At 37.8% G+C, this 21,424-nt stretch overlaps 1 protein-coding gene and 1 long non-coding RNA gene across 2 annotated transcripts in view; one reads left to right on the plus strand and one right to left on the minus strand.

Annotated features, from left to right (window-relative positions):
* The window catches only part of LOC129411529 (uncharacterized), a 74,714-nt gene that overhangs the window by 22,282 nt on the left and 31,008 nt on the right, over positions 1 to 21,424 (minus strand). The gene's annotated exons all lie outside the window — the stretch shown is intronic.
* The window catches only part of ttc7a (tetratricopeptide repeat domain 7A), a 144,674-nt gene that overhangs the window by 1,553 nt on the left and 121,697 nt on the right, over positions 1 to 21,424 (plus strand). The window contains 2 exon segments of the mRNA XM_055162616.1: positions 14,475 to 14,638; positions 16,053 to 16,221. Coding sequence (XP_055018591.1) covers positions 14,475 to 14,638; positions 16,053 to 16,221 — 333 coding nt within the window.

Here is a 21,424-nt window from a genome sequence, read left to right on the forward strand (position 1 = left end):
TGTGTGGAAACAACATTATAACATAGATCAGAAAATAGAATAACATGCCCTTTAATAACTGCGCTCCTTGCAGTGTGGTGGGCCTAACTGTGCCAAGTCAAATTGCGATTTTAATCTGATTGAGATATAGGCTATTGTGCAGCCCTAGTTTGTAGAACATGGCTAATTTTGTTATCTAGGCTAAGCTATTAGGCTGTATAAATGATTCACATGAGCCAAACAAAACTGTGACATTAATTTCATATATTAAAGGTGCTATATTACCGTATTTTCCGCACTACAGGGGGCACTCAAAAGCCTCCAACCCCTTCAAAAAACAATCCAGAGCGCCCTATACACGAATCCACTCGGGTGTCCCAGCACGACTTCAGTAAACTACAAAGCCGCACCCAGAACACGCAAACACACACGGAGCAGACAGCGACCGCACAGCGAAAAACACCCACAGACACACTCATCACTCCACGCCGATGAGGAACGAACCGAAAAAGCGAGTGCAATGTGCCACTTCTAGACACAACTGAACAACTGAGTCACTGCGAACACGCCAACAATCCAGCGATCCCAGACAGCACCCTCCCTACACGCCACAACTGAACAAAGCCCAGAGTCACCGTGAACGCCACAAACAAAGTCCCACTGACCCATCCAACTGTTGTGTTTCGTTTAAAATCCGGTGCGGTTTATTTGTGAAAAAAGTTCGAAAATTGACCATTTAATGACAGTGCGCCTTATAATCCAGAGCGCCTAATAGTCCGGAAAATACGGTACATAAAATTTACTCTTGTGAGCTTTAAGCCACGTGAGAATGTTACCTCATCAAAAACCTACCTGGAGTTGTGTTTTGTTTCATTTACAGTATAAATAAGTACACTACATTTGAGTAATCCTAAATTATTAGTCTGTCTACATCTTCAAAGCCCAAGTTTCAAGTTAAGAGTTACCTCATTTCACCTTCTGTGCAGTAGAGGTTGTCAAATCCAGAGCTAAAGTTACACAAGTGACTGTAGTAGTAGATGAAGAATGGAGTTTAAACACACAGCGGTGCACTTCCTGTGTCACCACATGACATCACAAGCTGGAACAGAGTGATTTCTGTTTGAGAGAAGAGCTCAGCGTAAACGTGCAGGATTTGTGTGTTAAAAATGTGTGAATGAAACAAAAGACAACACTATAACATCAATCAGAAAGTAGCGTAAAATGGACCCTTTAACATTTGGTTTTGATTATTTTTGTTGAATATTAAAGGATCCCAGCTCCCTTTTGCTTCTCTGTGCAGAAACTCAAACAAAGTAGTCCTTCCTGAAGGTTATTTTAGGTGTCATTTTACCTTTTTGTTACAGCATGTTGTTTATACTGTTGCCGTAGCCTAGGACCTGGTATTATGACATTGCTACTGGCTACAGTCTACTCTATTTACATCCTGTGACGTAAGTGAACAGAGTCAAAATATGATCTCTTCTGACCCACTATTTACACCTAAAATCTCTCAATAACAAATAATCAGACAAGTGAGTGAAGTCTTTCGATCAGTTATAAGTCTGAGTGGCAGGTTTGCATCAGGTAGGGCATCTGGTATAAAACACAGATGTAAAAGTGATGTATATTGGATAGTTTCTATGTGCAACAACATTGCAAAACCACATCTTTATCTGAATTCACAACATTAATGCTGATTAGAGTTAAAGTTGCACATTTTCTGCTTGTCTCTATAGACCTGTTTTTGCTTTGCGAAGCTCAGGAGTCACCAAAGTTTTTTCTCTGGGGCCCACATCGCTCCTGACTGTGATGGGGACCGGGGTCGGGTCGGACGTATAACAAAAATATATGACCCTGACGACGCAGATTATATTCTTAGAAAACCGCCACACATTCTTTACATATCAGACAAACTGTACGGTCCTTACACTGAACAAAAAAAAAATGGGTCGTCCAGTGTTCTTTGAAAACTCGGCACTCTTATTTTTACATGAGTCATTTTGCTGTCCTTAACTGCACTACAGAACTCACGGTTTGATCTCAAGCTTGTTAAGTGACGAAAATTTGGCGGCAAATGTAAATACATCATATAATTAAATATAAATACTTCATATAAATATAATGTTTTAATTGAAAAAAATCAACAAAATACAAGATGTCGATGTGTTATTATTTGCCGAAAAGTAATTACCTCATAGGGCCAGTTCAAGCGGTGCGGGGAGCAGAGGGACTGGGCGGCTGGTCAAACGGGCGCGAAGGACCGGAGTCGACCCACGAGCCTTAGTTTGATGACCCCTGGCCTAGAATGTTCCACACTATGACATTAAACATATTTATATTCATGGAGACAAGCAGGTGACACCACAATGCCAAGTAATCAAGTAAGTCAGATTTGTGGAGAAGCAATCCCGCTTATAGGAAAAACAGTAATTGAATAAATGCAATACTTTGGAACATTACGAAGTGTCAGAAACTCCTATCGTTACAGTTATACAGCGTACATTTAGGATAAGGTTTAATTGTTTAGGTCAGGGGTGTCAAACTCAAATTCACACAGGGCCAAAATAAATATTTATTGAAAAATTTCAACATCTTCTGGTTTTCTCTTCTTTTGAGATATGTAATATTAATCCTTTTCTTATTAAAATGAATGTTTAATAATAGTTTTGCTTAAACACTGAATCCAGAACAAGTATAATATAAAATAATCACAAAATTTTGAATATATAATGTCTCTATAGTCTATCTGTAGCTGGTGAGCAGCTTTAATACATGTTTGATATGATCTCGCGGGCCAAATATAAGTATATCTTGGGCCAAATTTTGCCCCTGGGCCTGAGTTTGACATGTCTGACATAAAATGTATGTATTTTTCCTTTGTCATGGATTCTTCCTGGACGACTGAAGGATTTTTCACATGTTTAATTGTTGGATTTTCAGATAATTAAGCTTAAAATTTGAAGATAAATAAATACATTTTTCTCACCACACTATTAATAAAAAGAGTAGCTTTGTTTTGCAACTACAGACATCTCGAAACAAGTTAAGCAACAGAATCTAAGATAAGGAATTTCAGGGTAACATTCTATCCCTGGGTGTCAAAACGATGAAAGATTACAACTGTTTCCATGGCAATTAACAAATAAAAACAACATTTTAAACGGGAAAGTCCCCAGCCTATAACAGGAAACTGAAACCCATGAATAATGAGATATTTTCATTTTTGCAGCGTGAACGTTTTTAGCCGCAGCGTTCTTCAAACCAATATGGACACGCTCACTTTTCGGAAACCACTGATCAACTTCCTTCCTTCCTTTTATTATATCGAATGTTTACATGTGGAAGTTCACGTTTTCATCTGCTAATTTATAACTCCATTCTTCTATTCTTTGAAAATGAGCTACGATTTGGACGTTTGGAAGCCTTGAATGAGCTCGTTTCAGTAAAGTGAAAGTCTTTTTAAACATATCTTGCGTGACTGACATGTGGTTTTTAATCTCGTTATAAATGTTTACTTAAAGTGCCATTTAAACACCGTCGAGCGCAGAGTGGTGCAGAGGTATTCACAGCTACATTAACCTTGAGTGGAGCCGGACTTTGGACCTTCTTTGCGATAACGACCAGCTGAAATAAAAGCTTTCCAGTAACTCATTTCACCAAGAAAAACATTCACGTGTTTTTGTTTTGTCAAGTTCTAAACCAGGATTTAGGAAAGGCATGGTACCAGATTTTTTTCAAACTTGTTTTCAAACTTCGACAAAGTGCTGCTATTGTGTCCTTGGGCAAGACACTTAAATCAGTAGAGCTGGGAGTAATCAAATAGTAATAAAAATTTGAAAACTTTGCAGGATTGGTATCAACTTCAGACTTGGTTGAATATATACACTAATGTAAAAAGACTATTTATTTACTGGTTGTAGTTGGCGCAGATAATATTATGATATATTTTGTAGTTATTTGCGAGAGAAATAACAAATACGTGACATATTTGGATGATTTGTGTCATATTTTATTATAGTTTAAAGCAGGGGTTACAAATCCTCGGGCCATGGACCGGTACTGGGCCGTGAAAGCATGAACCGCCCCATAGTCCACGCCTCTAGAGGAGAACTAAAACCAGGACTAAACCAGGACTAAAACAGGACTAAAACAGGACTAAAACTGGGACTAAACCAAAACGAAATCAGAACTAAAACCAGGACTAAACCATGACTAAAACAGGACTAAAACTGGGACTAAACCAAAACGAAATCAGAACTAAAACCAGGACTAAACCAGAACTAAAACCAGGACTAAACCAGAACAAAAAACAGGACTTAAACCAGGACTAAAGCAGGACTAAACCAGGTCTAAACCAGGACTAAAATCAGGAATAAACCAGAACTAAAATCAGGACTAAACCAGAACTAAAATCAGGACTAAACCAGAACTAAAACCAGGACTAAACCAGAACTAAATCAGAACTAAAAAGAGGAATAAGCCAGGACTAAATCAGGTTTAAACCAGGATTAAACCAGAACTAAACCAGAACTAAAACCAGGACTAAACCAGGACTAAAACCAGGACTAAACCAGAACTAAATCAGAACTAAAACCAGGTCTAAACCAGGTCTAAACCAGGACTAAACCAGGTCTAAACCAGGACTAAACCAGGTCTAAACCAGGACTAAACCAGGTCTAAACCAGGTCTAAACCAGGTCTAAACCAGGTCTAAACCAGGACTAAACCAGGTCTAAACCAGGACTAAACCAGGACTAAACAGTATTTAACCAGGGCCGCACTTCCTCTCATACGCCCCCCGGTCTGCAAAATATTGTTGTGCATAAAACTGGTTTGTGGTGCAAAAAAGGTTGGGGACCACTGGTTTAAAGGAGATAAATGCAGTTCTCAGCCTCTGCACTGGTATCGGTTGGTATCGGGTATCGACAGATGCATAAAGATATCGTATCAATAATCTGTATTGGATCTTAAGAGTTAAGTTTTTAATGGAGAGATCTTCAGTAAAGCCTCTGGCAGTAAAAGCATGTGGTTTGGCACAGAGTTCAGACTTTTTAGGAATACACTTGTCTATTTATTTTGTTTTAAATGGCTCGGTGTCTCTTTTTTATGTTAATGAAAAACAGAGATAAGACATTTTTTAATTGAATTGAAAATTGCGTTGTTGTTTTTTTCAGTATGAGATAAAAATGTGTACATATTTTTTGCCTTACTGCTGAGCCCTGATGTGCTGTGCGAGCGGTGGAAGTTGTGGTTACACTTGTGGCTTAAAACCGGAATGAATAATGCATGAAATTCTACGCGACTATAATGAAAATTGGTCTAAATATAAACAAGTCAAAATCAGGTTCTGTTTAAACTAAACTTAAAGTGCTTCATTTGATATGGTGAAAGTATGAAGTACATTTCCTGGCTTTTTTCTAAAGAATGTCGTGTGTCTGCAGATGTTTGTAGGTGAAAGAAAAGTGAATGTAGCACGCTCCTGTTACTCACTGGTGGACTGGCTTTTCGTGTCAACTCAAATGTGGTTCAGTTCTGTTGTTTATGATGACACGGAGCGAACAAAACTCATATCGGAAAATGAATGAACTAATATTTTTGCATGTTTGTCTCTATAGTTTGTCAGTACTAAAATCTAAAAAAAAAACAAAAAAACTTACTGGATTTGTGTGGAGCTCTGTTTGTCCACATTCATTTGAACATATATTCTTAAAAACAAAAAAGTAGCGTTTATGTATTTGCTGTAGATGTACTTTAAATAACTAGCAATAATAATTTTGATTGTTGAATCTGTGTCATTGTTCAGGCGTAGACATGTTCGTTTAGATGTGGCTCAGGGCGATGTCTGAATTTTCAAATAGGCTAAATTGGGATATGATTTTATATATTATTTACAAAGCACTTTTAAAAACAAGGTTTGCAAAGTGCGTACAAGCTGCAAAGAACATTAAAATAGCACCCAGAAAGAATACAAAAACAGACACTAATGCAAACAATTCAGTTTATTATAATAAATAATTGAATGGAATAGAATAAAATAAGTCAAGATAAAACCAGTTAAAGGAAGGTCAACTGATAAAAATGAGTTTTAAGAAGTGTTTTAAAAAATTATACTGATGGCGTGAGTCGTATTTCCTCAGGCAGGTCATTCCAAAGCCGAGGCGCCCGGACTGAAAAGGCTCCATCACCTTTTGTCCGGAGCCTGGACTTTTATTTGGAACAGCTAATAGGGACCTGTCTGAGGATGAAAGGCTGCGGGAGGGCTCGTACACAGGGGTATAGTGTAAAATATCTAATAAAATATCAGCTTTGATACACTGCTGCAGTGATAAATCAGCTAATTGCCATATACAGCAGTCAAAAATAAAAAATAATCATAGTCATATTTTGACAATCTGTACAATACAGGCTCTAAACATGTATATGAAAAGACAATGGCAATATTACATCAAGATGTCTGTAAGACTTCAGTCACCATTTCAGCCTCTATGTGGTTGCTAATGTATGTCAAAAGTCTCATTGTAATACCAATTAATTAGGGATGCTCCAATCTGATAGATAAGCTGGTGCCACCTAGTGCCTCCGCTCAGTTTCATTTCTCCAGCGACTAGGTCAGGAATCAGAATACATTAGACGGTTTGAACGTTTTTTTGAGTTTGGGCACCAGCCAATCAGTGGAGAGTCATACATTTTGTGTTGGCAACAATTCCCGAAGTCGAGGATTTAAAGTCGGAACAAAGAGAATGTTTGGTGAATTTTATCAAGGGGAAAGACGTCTTTGCCCTTCTTCCTACGGGATTTGGGAAAAGCTAAATATACCAGTTAACCCCTTTACATGTGCAACGACCAAATAGCAGCGATTGGTTAAATAAAAAAAGTAGCTGCCTACCGTCGAGTGAATGAACTCTAACGCTGTGAGGTCAGATGGTTTCTACGAAGTGAAGTGAACAGGCCACCAATCTGATATGGGCACCGATACTGAAAAAAAATTTGATAACCTGATTGGACATATAGATTGTTGTAATAAGACTAGTTATTGGTCATAGTCTCAGAACATTTGAACTTGCATTTACAAAAAGTTCTGTGGAGACTTCAGAGATAAATAACAGATATATAACACATTTGGATCTTATTTTATTTAGGTTTTAAGGAAATAAATGCTTTTTTAAGTGTCTGGAATGGTATTAATGTTGGGTATTGGCAAATACTTAAAGCCATAGCATTGGAATCGGTATTGAAACTGAAAAAGCTGCATCGGTACATCCTTAAAAGATGAATTGCTGACTAGTTGACTAGTAGCCCTTAGGGGTGTAACAATATCCAAGTCGCACGATACGATATTTATTGCGATATGGTGGGGAGGCTCACAATGAGGGATGTAACAATATCCAAATCTCTCGGTACGATATTTTTTACATCCCATGATACGATATTTACTGCGATATTTTGTGGAGGCTCACAAAAATATGCAATTTTTTCCTCTTAAAATGCCTTGACAAGACTTAATCCAAAGAACTAAGACTTAAAAGTGCTTAGAACTGTTATTTCTTCATGTAGTCTGCACTGAAATGGAGCAAAGGATCATGGTCTATGTAGTTCTCTGTCTTTTGTTTAGCTATTGCTGCACCATAACTCTTAATTTAAGCAAAGAGACTTGGTCCACGATATTATTGTGAAAACTTTGACGATACGATATCACGATATTTCAGTTATTGTTACATCCCTAGTAACTCTACATCGATGGCTGCTACGTTTATTGCTATACATTGTAAACTCAGTATGTCTCGTCATAAATCATACTAGTGTTATCACTTTGAAGTCCCCCTTTTACATCTCGTGTCCATTTCTAGTTACAAAAACACAGTTGGTTTGAGTGTTTATAGCCCACATCTCCTGTACCTGCTGTTTGAGTGGACGCGACCTCTGCTTTTACGGCCTCTGCTGGCTCAAGTTCCTCCATCTCTAATCTACAATACTCTCTTAGATACGCGGCCCAGTGCAGACTCACCCTCAGATCCGCTCATGTAAGCTCACCGCACGCACAAAGAAAGATTGATTTTACACTTCGTTAGCTGTTCATTCAGGGAGAAACGCAGAGTCACCTGCATTTAGTCTGCAGAGGTGAGAGGGGTAACAGCCACTTCACATCGGGTCGATACAGGAGGAACACATTTAACAAAAAGAGGTTGTCTGAATATTAAGGCGCGTTCACACTTGTCCTGGTTTGATCCTGGTTTAGTCCTGGTCTAAGGCTGTGCAGTTAATTGAATTTTGATCGCGATTTGTGTGTCAAACGATCTCCAAACTCATATAATCGAGTTGAAACGATTTAAAGCTTAACACAGAGGGATGTAACAATAACTGAAATATCGTGATATCGTATCGTCAAAGTTCTCACAATAATATCTTGGACCATCACAATATATCGAATTACAAGTCTCTTTGCTTAAATTAAGAGTTATGGTGCAGCAATAGCTAAAAAAAACAGAGGGAACTACATAGACCATGATCCTTTGCTCCATTTCAGTGCAGACTACAAGAAGAAATAACAGTTCTAAGCACTTTTAAGTCTTAGATCTTTGGATTTAGTCTTGTCAAGGCATTTTAAGAAGAAAAAGTAGCATATTCACAGTTTTATTTGCCTCCACAAAATATCGCAATAAGTATAGTATCGTGAGATGTATATCATGAAAATATCGTACCGAGAGATTTGGATATTGTTACATCCCTAATCGTGAGCCTCTCCACCATATCTTGATCTTTCCCACGATATCGCAATAAATATTGTACCGTGAGGACATCGTATTGTGAGACTTGGATATCGTTACACCTCTATTAACAAAGTTTATTTTGGGATATTTTTTATATAAATAAGTATATTTATTTTATTTTTTAAATATAGAGATTGTAGAACAGCCAGAAATATTGTTTATTTTGGATACATTTTATGTTTTTCTATGCCTTATTTCATGTTCAAAGTATATTTTATTCATTTTATGTTTTATACATCGCAAAACTGCTCTAAGGTACATAGCTGTAGCCTACATTTATTTTAAATTTGAAGGTTTTGCACAAATTATCAATACCAATGGCCTTTTTTTGAGAGAGAAATGCTGAATAAATGCATCGTGTAACTAAAAAAAAAAGTTTGAATAATCGTGATTTCAGTAGTGACCATAATAATCGTGATAATGATTTTATTTTATTTTTTTCCATAATCGAGCAGCTTTACTCTCAACCAGTGATGTTTTATGTCAAGAGCAGGATTCAAACCGTCAACCACAACCTCAGCCTCAGTGGACAGAACGCTCTACCAGCTGATCTACTGTCACCCAATTAATTGAAATTGAATTTTTAGATAGAGAAATGCTAAATAAAAGTATCGTGTAACTAAAAAATAATCGTGATAATGATTTTTTTTTCCATAATCGAGTAGCCCTAGTCCTGGTGTGGACTTGTTTTGGTCCTTTTGTAGTCCTGTTGTCTAGTCCAGGTTTAGTCCCAGTTTTGATGTGGTGTATGTGCAAGGGTGAATGTGCACAAAGTCACTAGTTTGGTTACAAAGAATTATTGTTCTTTGCCATATATGTTCCAAATATAACTATGCTTATGGACAGTTTATTGAAATCGGTGATATTGTAAATGTTGTAAAAAATAATATGCAAAGTTATAAAAATATATTTCTAAAAGCTGCCAGACAAATGGATGAAAAGTTTTTAGTACAAAAATGCATTCTTAAAGTGAACAGGGTTTCCTCTCCACTGAACTGACCTGTAAGTTGGCCCTGTGACATGGCGTGCTTATTTAGTTTAATACAGTACTTTCACATTTGCATGATAGTTGAACTGAACATCGGTAAGACAATAAGCCAAGCACATTTCTGCGAGACATGAAAATGGAGATACATGAATTATTAGTGTGTCGCTGCTGTGCTCATGGCCTCTTGTGATGAAAGTGAAGTGAAAAATGTGAATTGATTCTTCATATAAACACGAGCTTCAGTCTTGGCCGAAGAACAGAAACAAACCAAATCTTAATCTAAACAGGAAGTCTTAAATCTACAGGGCGTGCACACAGAGGAGAGGAGTGCAGATGGACAGAGGTACAGGGACTGTTATGACCAAGGAATACTCAATTTCTAAAGTTATGTCAAGTTAAAATAAATACACAGGAATATTCAGACAAATGAGAAAGGAGATTTTAAATGGATTTTCTTCCCAGCAGCATTGGCAAATTATCAAAAATTTAACTAGTTTAGGGCTGACCGTCACTAACATTTATAATCATTATTTAGAATTGTTATTTAGATTGCAAAAAGCCTCTGAATGTGCAATCTTTATGAAACTTTGGTCAGATGAAGCTGAAGTAAAGCCACTTGAGGACATCCTTATGGAATGTATTTACAGACAGACTGAAAATGACTTCTGGATGGCAGCTGAAAGGTCTCGATTTCAAAATATTGAAAGTAGTCAGATGACCACCTTGGGAAATCTTTTCTAATTCAGGAGTCATGCACTCGAAGCGCTTTACCTCAAGGAACCATTGTCCAATTCGCACAGACTCATACACCAGTGTACGCAGACACTAGGAGCGAGGTGGGTTAAGTGTCTTTCCCAAGAACAGCATTCATCTGTGGGACCTCTCAACTTAGGCTGTACAATTAATTGAATTTTGATTACGATTTTGATTTGTGTGTCAAACGATCTCCAAACTCATATAATCGAGTTGAAATGATAAAGCTTAAGTATATTTATTTTAGTTTTTAAATATAGAGATTGTAGAAGAGCTGGATATATAGTTTATTTTGGATACATTTATGTATTTCTATGCCTTATTTCATGTTCAAAGTTAAAGTATTTTTAAAGTATTTTATTCATTTTATGTTTTATACATCGCAAAACTGCTCCAAGGTACATATTTGTAGCCTATATGTATTTTCAGTTTGAAAGTTTTGCGTAAAGTATCAATAACAAAGTGTTTTGGTTTTTTTTGAGAGAGAGAAATGCTGAATAAAGATTTCACTTTGTGGAAACCGTCTGACCTCACAGCATTAGAATCGCTAGACGGTAGGTGGGTGCTTTTTTTATTTAACTAATCGCTGCTATTTGGTCGTGACATATGTAATGCGCCACTATCGGGGCTAACTGGTATATTAAGCTTTCCTCAAATCCCGTAGCAAGAAGGGCAATAATGTCTTTCCCCTTGATAAAATTCAACAAACATTCTCTTTGTTCCAGCTTTAAATCCTCAATCTCGGGAATTGTTGCCAACACAGGATGTATGGCTTCGTCTACATCCATCTCAACCGTTTTGTTTACTGTTGTGCTGTACCACAAAAGGGACCCAGTCATGGCTTCACGGCTTTTCGCTGATTGGCTGGTGTGCGGTCTACAACTTCCACGGACCTCGCACACCGTGTAGTGTATTCCAATTTCTAACCTAGTCACTGGAGGGAAATGAAATTGACCGGAGACACTAGGTGGCACGAGCCTGGCTAGAATAAATGCATTGCGTTACTAAAATATAATCGTGATTTCAATATTTACTAAAATAATCGTGATAATTATTTTTTTTCTATAATCGAGCAATCTTACTCTCAACCAATGATGTTTTATGTCGAGAGCAGGATTCAAACCGTCAACCTTCAGATCAGTGGACAAACGCTCTACCAACTGATCTACTGTCACCCAATTTATTGAACTTGATGCCACCCTTAACCACTTGTATTTCAGCCAAAGATCTTAATTTTGTCTTCTTATATACTTCAACTTCTTGGGTTCTTTTTAAAGACAATACAGTAAAGTGTGTTTACCTTGTTGACATGTTTCGGCTGCTAGCTGCAAGCCATCTTCAGAACTGTCACCGGTGTTGGTGGTGACGTGTCGTATATCCTGTAGGCGTGGTCAGCCTGATGGACCTGGCAGGTCGCTCAGACTGACCACTCCTCCCGTCGCCCGGTGTCTCTGGAGGAGGGCGTCCCAGGCGTGTGAAAGGAGGAACGCTCCATCATCACGGTTAATGCTGTCCGTGCCTCGTTTCCTGATTTCAATGGCCTCCCTGATCCATCGTTTGAACTTGTTGTTTTCTGATCCAGTGACCCGAGCCCCGTCCCAAACCATAATGTGTTTATTCTTTTACAGTGGTCTGATATGGCAGTTTTAGGTTTTCCTGTTCTGCTTTATCTTTTTGTATTTCAGTTTATGTTCCATTCAACATTTTGAGGTCTTTAACAGCTCAAAAGAAAATCTATAATTAAAACTATTACTACAAAAAGACTGCTTAGTGTATGCTTCCAATTAAAGTATTCAGTTTGTCAATATCGCCCACTTCTACTTACTGCCCTTATTTGTAGTTTCGCTTGGTTTTCTCTTCAGTCTCCCTGATTCTCCGTAGGTGTGTGTGAGGAGGGCCAGTCAGGGCTATTTAAGGAAACCACTGCTTCTTCAGACCTCAGCTCTCTAGATCTGAACCACTCACAGTGCTGGGAAATGTTGTGATGAGTTTGTGTTGGCCACAAACACAAATGACCCCTGTGACCCCCGTGACCCCCTCACCCCTAACATAGACTCTCTCCTTTTGGCATACAGCAGGGAAAACATGCTTTAAGATTTACAAATATAAAGTTGAGAGCAAAAATAATATTGGCAGATAATATGAAATGCTTGGTCGATTAGATGCTCTGAAAAGGTCTTGATAGTGATTACAATAGCAGTGGTAATGTGTGTATATTGGACACACGCTTGTATGTCTTGCAGATGTTTGTGCAGCAGTAGACAGACACACACGTTGGACTTTCACAAACTTGGACCTCCGTAGGGGATCTTGTTTGGTCTTCGGGAGGGTGCGTGTCACGATAACACATTTTGAAGCATAATACTAGAGAAATAAAGGTAAACGTCATGATAATATTTGAAAATGTTTAATGCCACTGAGACGATAACGATTAAACACGATTATCACAGGACATTTTATCATTAAAACGTTTGAACTGCAACAAATAAATAGCAGATTGCAGATGTTGGGGCTTGGGTTTGAGTCAGACTTGAGTGATTATATTCAGGACTTGAGTCTTGACTTGATAAAATGGACTAAGACTTGGAAATCGACTTGGACTTGAGCCCTGTGACTTGAGAAGACTTCCTTAAAAAGTATATACGAAGACTTCCACAAAGACTTCCTGAAAATGTGTGTATTTTTAGGAAATACTTTTCTTTTTACACTTCATACATAAGGTTCTTAACCCCTTAATGCTTGAATTTATATAGATGTATAAAAAAGAAATATGTTTTGTGTGTGTTTTTACCTTTAAGTAGATGGTAAATTAAGTTGAGATTATTAATTTGACTATAGCAAAAAAATAAATAAATAGAAATCTGGGTATGTTGCACATTTGTGACAACTAGAAACAAGTGCTTGCCAAAGGTTCCTAGGAAGGTCCTGCATGTGCACTAACGGGCATTGTTGCATATTTGTGAAAGCCGGCGTTAAGGAATTAATTTTACAGGAACAAACTGGCACATGTCCCTCCCACTATTCTGTTTGTTACTGTGGTTCTAATTCTTTAAGCCTCTCCAAAATATTGCACATACTAGCATAACGTAACATACCATGGCTTTTTAAGTACAATTTATTTCAAAAATCATATAAATTGCAAAAATACAAGCTGTATTTGGTACTTAGGTTTAAATATTTTAAATGACTTAAGCCCAATTTACGATCGTGCGTCAAATCATCTGTGTTGCGACCCAGAGAATCTGCGACTGAAACTTTGAAATTTTGTAACTACGCGCCGAACCGACACAGACAGCAGGGGAAAGCGACGCAGACAATAACGGCTGTGATTGGTCCTCTTTACATCTACTCTACTTACATTTCCGGTACTCCGCTTTCCCGCTTCATTTTGTAAACACGAACGCAATCCTAGCCTCCTAGTGTTGTGGTGGTGAATTACTTTGCGATGCATAGACCTCGATGCAGCCTCAAATACTCAAAGCAGAGGACTTGGATTCAACTTTAACTTGTGGGCCACTGACTTGGAACTTTTCTCGGACTTGAGGTAAAAGATTTGGGACTTACTTGAGGCCTGCAACATAAAAACTTCGTCCCACCTTTGGCAGAATGAACCAATAATCAGTCAGCGAGTTACTTATTTAACCCTCTACTGCTCAAATCTTTTTGTATTACATAAAAATAGCAAAATCTCACCACAATTGCAAAGAAAATGTATAAACTATAAATATTGAGCCCCAAAATATATTGTTTAATCTATCATATTTTGAAAAATATGTCAAGTAATTATTGTGTCAGGCCTCGAGGGTGTTGAAATCTCTAAACCTTTTAATAAAATGTTATGCTTTTAACATGAATATCTTTGCAGACAAACATTTTACTGAAAGAATAAACATAAATAGGTCTGACCCTCATTCTATTTATTGCAGTCCGCTGAGTAAAAAATGTAGTTCTCCCCTGGGTTGATGAGACTGTTCCCCTGTGTTTCAGATGACTATGGCACTCTGCTGTTGGCTGAGTCTCTGCTGGAGGAGTGTCTTCAGGACAACATGGAGATGCTCAGACGGTGTAAACCTCTGGAAGACAAGACTCTGCCCAAACTGAGCCGTGCCAAAGCTCTACTCAACACAATCCTGAGCAGAGGACGTCTCACGGTGCGTACACACACAGCATCATGAGTTTAATGCAGAGGACGGATTTTACAAGTTAAAGGTCCAATACTTCGCAAAACTGACACTTGAGAGCTTTAAGTCATGTTATTATGTTGCTACTAGTGTTGTAGTCAAGACCGCACTAATCGAGACCAAGACCACAGTGTCCCGAGACCAGGACAGGGCCAAGACCTCTGAGAGTTGAGATCAAGACAAGACCGAGACTTTTAAAGGTCGAGACAAGACCGAGACCACGGCCCATGGAGACCAAATCGAGACCTTCTTTGTAATTTTTGACATTTATTTGTATTTTACAGTTATTTTGGCACATTTATATCTGTGTTTTTATAAATATATCTCCATTTAATCACTGGTCGAGTGTCAGACCTCGAGACCAAGACAAGACCGAGTCCAAGGCAAGTTTATTTGTATAGCACAATTTTTACATAGCGTAATTCAAACTGCTTTACAGAATAAGAAATGCATTAAAATCACAATAAAAACAAATCAAAATGTAAATAATAATAGAATTAATGAGAGAGAGAGAGAGAGAGAGACATTAAATTAGAGAGAAGAGTCGTATGCACAGCTAAACAGAACCATTTTGAGCCTGGATTTAAACAAATTAGAGGCCTGTCTCACATGTTCAGGAAGACTGTTCCAGGTTTTAGCTGAAGTCCAAGCGCCTTTAACACGAGACAAGACCAAGTCGAGTCCAAGACAAGACCAAGACCGTGAAAAAAATGGTCTCAAGGCCGGTCTCGAGACCAGACAAAGACCAATCTCAAGTACTACGACACTAATTGTTACCTCCTCAGAAACACTTAGAGTTGTCAGATGAAGAAAAAGAGGTAGAGCACTTCACTGGGTCATAAAAGGGTAAAAAAACAGCAGTACAGGTGTTCTACGAGGGTTAAAACAGTAGTCTTTAAACAGAAAGTTACCCTTACTAGAAAATGTGAAAGTGGGCAAAGTACAAACCTGAGGCACTCCGACCGAATATATTAAAAGTCCTTTATTCCATGAAGGAACTTCGAGTTGTTTTGTTTCATTTACACGTTAGAGTAGCATGCATATTATTGAAAACCTCAAAATACGTTCATTTTTAAGTGACCAGCTACCTTTTACCTTTACTTTAATCGAAATGGCCAATTTCAGGGCTGAAATTATCCAAATGATTATAGTGAAGGTTTATCAAGTTTAAAAATACAGTGGGCCACTTCCGGTATTACCACATGGAATTAATGTTTTTTGTCTTAGAGAAGAACTCAGTCTAAATATGCAGGGATAGTGTGTTAAACATGTGTGAATGAAACAAAACACAACTCCAGGTCTGTTTATGATAAGAAAACTTCAGAAAATAGCATAATGTGAGCCCTTTAATTCAAAATCTTCTCTGACCCTCTTGTGTTCTCAGCCCAGATACCTGAACGAGGCTCTGCTGCTGATGGCGAAGGTGCATTATGTCCAGGGCAGGTACAGAGACGCTCAGGGCATGTGTGCGCGGGTTGGACTGGAGGAGCTCACCCAGGACGACCAGCCTGTGTACCACCTCAGACTGCTCGCCGAGGCTTTTGTTATTAAAGGTACAAACATGACACACTTCTCCGTAGGGATCAATAGAAAACCTTTGCTTAGTGGAGATTTTTGTGGTCTTTTCTTCTTTTACATTTGCTTTGGTATAATAATTTATTGAACTTGGCCAAACCTTACTATTGCAGTATCTTCAAAGAGTATAATAAAAGTAGGGGTTTGCAAACATATTGAAATATTGTATTGTTTAATGTGATGATGCAGTATCGATATTGTAGGCTGTGGTATCGATATACTGCAAAGAGTATTATTTAGCATGTTTGACTAACTTATTTTGTCACAGTGCTACAGTTTTGTTGCTGGGAAACTCGTTTATGCAACACATTTGACATTTTCACTGTTTTGATTATTAAAATGGGTGCGTTTCATTTTCACTTTGCGCAAGAAGTGGTTTAACAAAGACTTTTAGTGTCACAGCCTTGATCTAGCCTTTATTTTTATTGAACCATATCGAATCGATTTGAAATGTATCGTACTGAATCGTATCAAATCATAAGATCACTGTATCGAGATCTGTATCGTATCGTGGCCTTTGTATCGAGGTATGTATCGTATCGGCAAATTCTGAATGATGTCCAGCTCTAAATGAAAGTATCATAAAAACACAAAATAAGATAAAAGATACTTGCTAAACTGTCTTTAAATGGTCTTATACTTAAATATCAACTAATACAAAAATAATGTACAATTTCCCACACAGAAATAGAAGAAAAGCAGAAATATCCTCTCATATGAAAAATTACAGTATGAGTTTGTTCATTTTTTATATTTTATCTTTTTCTCTTTTTGCCAAATTCAAACTTGTTTTCAAAACAAACATTCACGATATTATCAGTATTTCAATTTATTGTACATTCCTTATTAAAATGTCAGTGTTTCTCCTTATTTTCAAACATCTGTATGCTAGAATACTGAAACATCATTCTAATACTTAGTAGTAGTTCTCTCTTTAGCTTCTCGATATATTTTCTGTTGTCAGTTTGAATCTAAATCTTTGCAAATACATTATTATACACTGTCAAATGCACCAGCGACTGTCACACATTTGTGTATACATTTTTAATTTACATATATATGTTTCTCACACTGATTCACATTAACATGCTCCAAGAAACTGTTAGTCAGCATCAGTCCTGCCAGTGGGACAGGCTAGATAATTAAGTACAATTACTTATTTAGAAACTGACTTCAGTTTGAGGAAAGTAATAAATATTCAGCCAGGATTACAGGATGCCAGACTCTTTAGTAAACAAAGTAAAAAACATTCAACGTAAACCATGAAGGGGGCGTGAATAGGATGTTTCATTGTTTATATTAAACATATTTATATCTATGGAGATAAGCCAGAGACTCTCCCAAGCCCTAGTTACAAGCCAGATTTGTGGAAATGTGACCCCGCTAACAGTAAGAATGTAAGTTTAATGTGATACTGTGGTAGCCAGGCTGGTACCACCTAGTGCTCTACTCAATTTCATTTCTCTCCAGTGACTAGGTCAGGAATCGGAATACACTAGACAGTTTGCAAGAACCATGGAAGTTGTAGACCGTGCTCCAGCCAATCAGAGAAGAGCTGTGAAGCCATGACGTCAAACTCAAGCGCCTGTCTGGGTCCCTTTTGTGGTACAGCACAACAGTAAACAAAGAGGTCGAGATGGATGTAGACGAAGACAGACATTCTGTGTTGGCAACGATTCCCGAAATCAAGGATTTAAAGCCGGAACAAAGAGAATGTTTGGTGAATTTCATCAAGGGCAAAGGCATTATTGCCCTTCTTCCTCTAGGATTTGGTGCATTACAAACGTCACGACCAAATAGAAGCGATTGGTTAAATAAAAAAACAACCTGCCTTCCGTTGACCAAACGAATCCTTATGATGGTTTCTGGTCGAAGTGAAACCAACTGATGAATCAGGCTAGCACTGTGGAAAATTTCAGGTAAAGCAGTAATCTCTATGGAGACATGCTTGTAGTCTAGAAAAGATATGCAGTACATACAAGTTCTCCTCACAAACAGAAAACACTCCACCTTATAATGTTAATACGATCAATCACTATAGGACCTTTAGATGACCCAATTACAGATCAGTAGCTTTAACTTACATTGCATTTGTGAATCTAATCAAATCTAAAACTTTCAGTTAATAAAAGTATGTCTAATGAACAGCTATAGATTAGTATTTCCACTCCCGTCCTCTAAGATTACAGCTGAATCAGTGCTGACTTCATCAAACTGACCCAAGCTTTTACTTTCCAAATGATCGGTTTCCTTGCGTCTAGTTGGAGTTATTACAGACCTGTGTTCTCGCTGACCTTGTAAGGCGTTGCGACTGGCCACAGAGGGTGAAATAGAGCCATCCAAGTGAACACACTGCAGCTGGGGAGGATCAGGCTGAGTGGACAGTAGCCTCAGTACAAGGGAGAGCCCAGACCAAAAGGAATGAGTCTGGATGCCATTTTGAAGGACTAGGTGTAATGAGATACTGTAATTTTGGATAGAAGTAAATGGCCTTTTCCTCTTAGTTAATACTTTCTCTTCTTGATTGCATGTTTAACCTTACTTTTGAGGTCTTTTACTAAACTTAAGACACTCATGAATTGAAGCATCATCCAAATATCTGGACACTTATTATTATATTGGCAATTTTGGTCAATGAGAAGCTGGGATTTATTTTGTCCATAACTCATCTAGATAGACTAATAAAATATACTGTACTACTTTATGCTGGTTGACCACTAGACAAGCTTTTATCATGCGTGTAGGAGTTGGAGACACAATTATTAAAAACTGTAACAGATTGTCTAAAAACTCAAGAAAAAAAACACATTATGGATTTTTAAAAAACACATTTTCAGGAGCCTGTGATCAATACGAGCCTTCGTGGTCCGGTTTAGGTGTTTGGTTTTCAGCAAAATTTTTTATGATCAGATCGTGTTAAAATAAAGCTCAAATTTGAAGTCTTATAAAGCCTCAGAGAGAGCAGAGCCTACAGTTAGCATCACACCTCAGAGTGCAGTTATTTGTTGATTCATTCAGTAATTACTTTGCACAATTTATTTCACAATTAATGCAATACTAATCTGAACACTACCTACATTGGGCAAGACACTTCCTTGCCTGAGATTAGTTGTGGTGTTTGCAGGGACTGGAGTTTGGCTGTCATGCTTCTTTGAGTCTGTCCCAGGGCAGCTGTGGCTAGAGAAGGATCTTAGTACCAGAGCAGGAATAATATTTGAATGAATGATGCACCAAATTCTCTGATGCAACCACACATTTTCAAACTATGTAAGATGCAGATGTTATGGTGTTGCCTATTGTTTCACAGTGGTATCAAACTGAGCTAACAGGTATTTATGTATTTATTGTATGAGTGTGGGTTGCCTTTCCACAGATATGACCTGTAACCTGGTTGTCTTTATGTTGATTGAGATAGAGGTTTAATGCCTAGCCAGGCTGACGCCACCTAGTGCCTCCGCTCAGTTTCATTTCTCTCCAGCGACTAGGTCAGGAATCGGAATACACTAGACGGTTTGCAAGAACCCCGGAAGTGTGAGTTCGGGCATCAGCCAATCAGCGAAGAGACATACATTCTGTGTTGGCAACGATTCCCGAGATCGCAGATTTAAAGATGGAACAAAGAAAATGTTTGGTGAATTTTATCAAGGGGAAAGACATTATTGCCCTTCTTCCTACGGGATTTGGCGCATTACATGCGTTACGACCGAATAGCAGCTATTGGTTAAATAAAAAAAGCCCCGCCTACAGTCGAGTGAACAAATCTCTATGCTGAGAGGTCAGACAGTTTTCCACAAAGTGAAACCAACTGATGAGTCAGGCTAATTAAACTGAGCTAACATATATTTATTTACTTATGAATGTGGGTTGTCTCTCCAGAAAGATGACCTGTAACTTGGTTGTCTTTATGTTGATTGAGATAGACGTTTAATGCCATGCTGTGGAACATTCCATACAAGGCAATGAAATCTCAAGGTAACAGCCCCTCCAAAAGGAAAGGTACATAGTGCACCTTTAACCATAACCGTAATAAAACATAAACAAGTTACTGATGTTAATTGTTATAGTAAATTAGCTTTTCTTTGTAACTCTGGGATGACATCATGGGTGGCAGCTCCAGAGCATTAGATTGGTAATAGTATTCAGGACATTACATAATCTGATTAAACTCTTCATTATCAAGTCATTACACTCCTCTGTTTCCTGACGGTCGGACATGAGCTCAGCCACAGCCTCCACAAAACCACAATTATTTTACTACAATATTTTCATCTCATTATCTTGAAAGTGACAGTGCTTTCCATCAATGAATCCACGAGCCTTGTTTTTTATCAGCTCTATCTCTATTGTTTTGGTGTAAATCAGAAGTAATATTTGTACCACTGTGTTCTGTCTTCGGGAAGTGGCTGATTTGATTTAGCCTGGCGTCTGTCTCAGGGCTCCTGTCCAATGAAAATAGAAAAAAACTTGGATGAAATTGACTACAAGTACTAGCTCTAGGTCTGTTTGAGAACCATCTTAAATATTGTAATCAGGGCTGTTGGACTGGGGGGTAAAGGACACTGTTTACCCAGGGCCCAGTGCAAGGAGGGGGCCCTCAGAAAGTCTTCTAATATGCATTTTTCATTAGATAACATGTAGTGTGTGCCTACTAAGGTGATTTGTACCTAGGGCCCAGAATTTGATTAAAATTTAAATATATCAGCATGAGTCTTATAATAAAATTCCTATATTACAAGTGAATAGCAAATAAAGCGATTTTATTCATGTAGTACTTAACTGTATACGTTAACTGTGTAAAAACAGATATTTATTAAAAACATGAGAGATGCCTAGAGCTCAAAAATGTATAAAAGACTAACATTAAACCATTATAACTTGAAGCCTAATTGAAAATGTGGAGTGGAAGTAAGAATCCGTATCAGAAGTTCTATTGACAGTGTAAACAAAATTCACAAATTAAGAACTTGCTTTGGTGTTTTGGTGCAACATTTAACACAGAATTATAATTTAAACTGATGAATAAAAAATAAGGGTATGCATTAAATTAAGGTAAAATATAAAATACAAAATATACAGTATAGAACAGCGCAAGTAGGTTAATTACGGTTGTGACAGTAACTTTACTTTGGCATTTTTGTGAGAGGATGCTGAAGTACAGTATATTTGAAGTCTCTGTGTAGT

The sequence above is a fragment of the Boleophthalmus pectinirostris genome, unplaced genomic scaffold, assembly GCF_026225935.1.
Source record: "Boleophthalmus pectinirostris isolate CB_2022bp ecotype Guang Dong unplaced genomic scaffold, ASM2622593v1 HiC_scaffold_5, whole genome shotgun sequence".
NCBI lineage: Eukaryota > Metazoa > Chordata > Actinopteri > Gobiiformes > Gobiidae > Boleophthalmus > Boleophthalmus pectinirostris.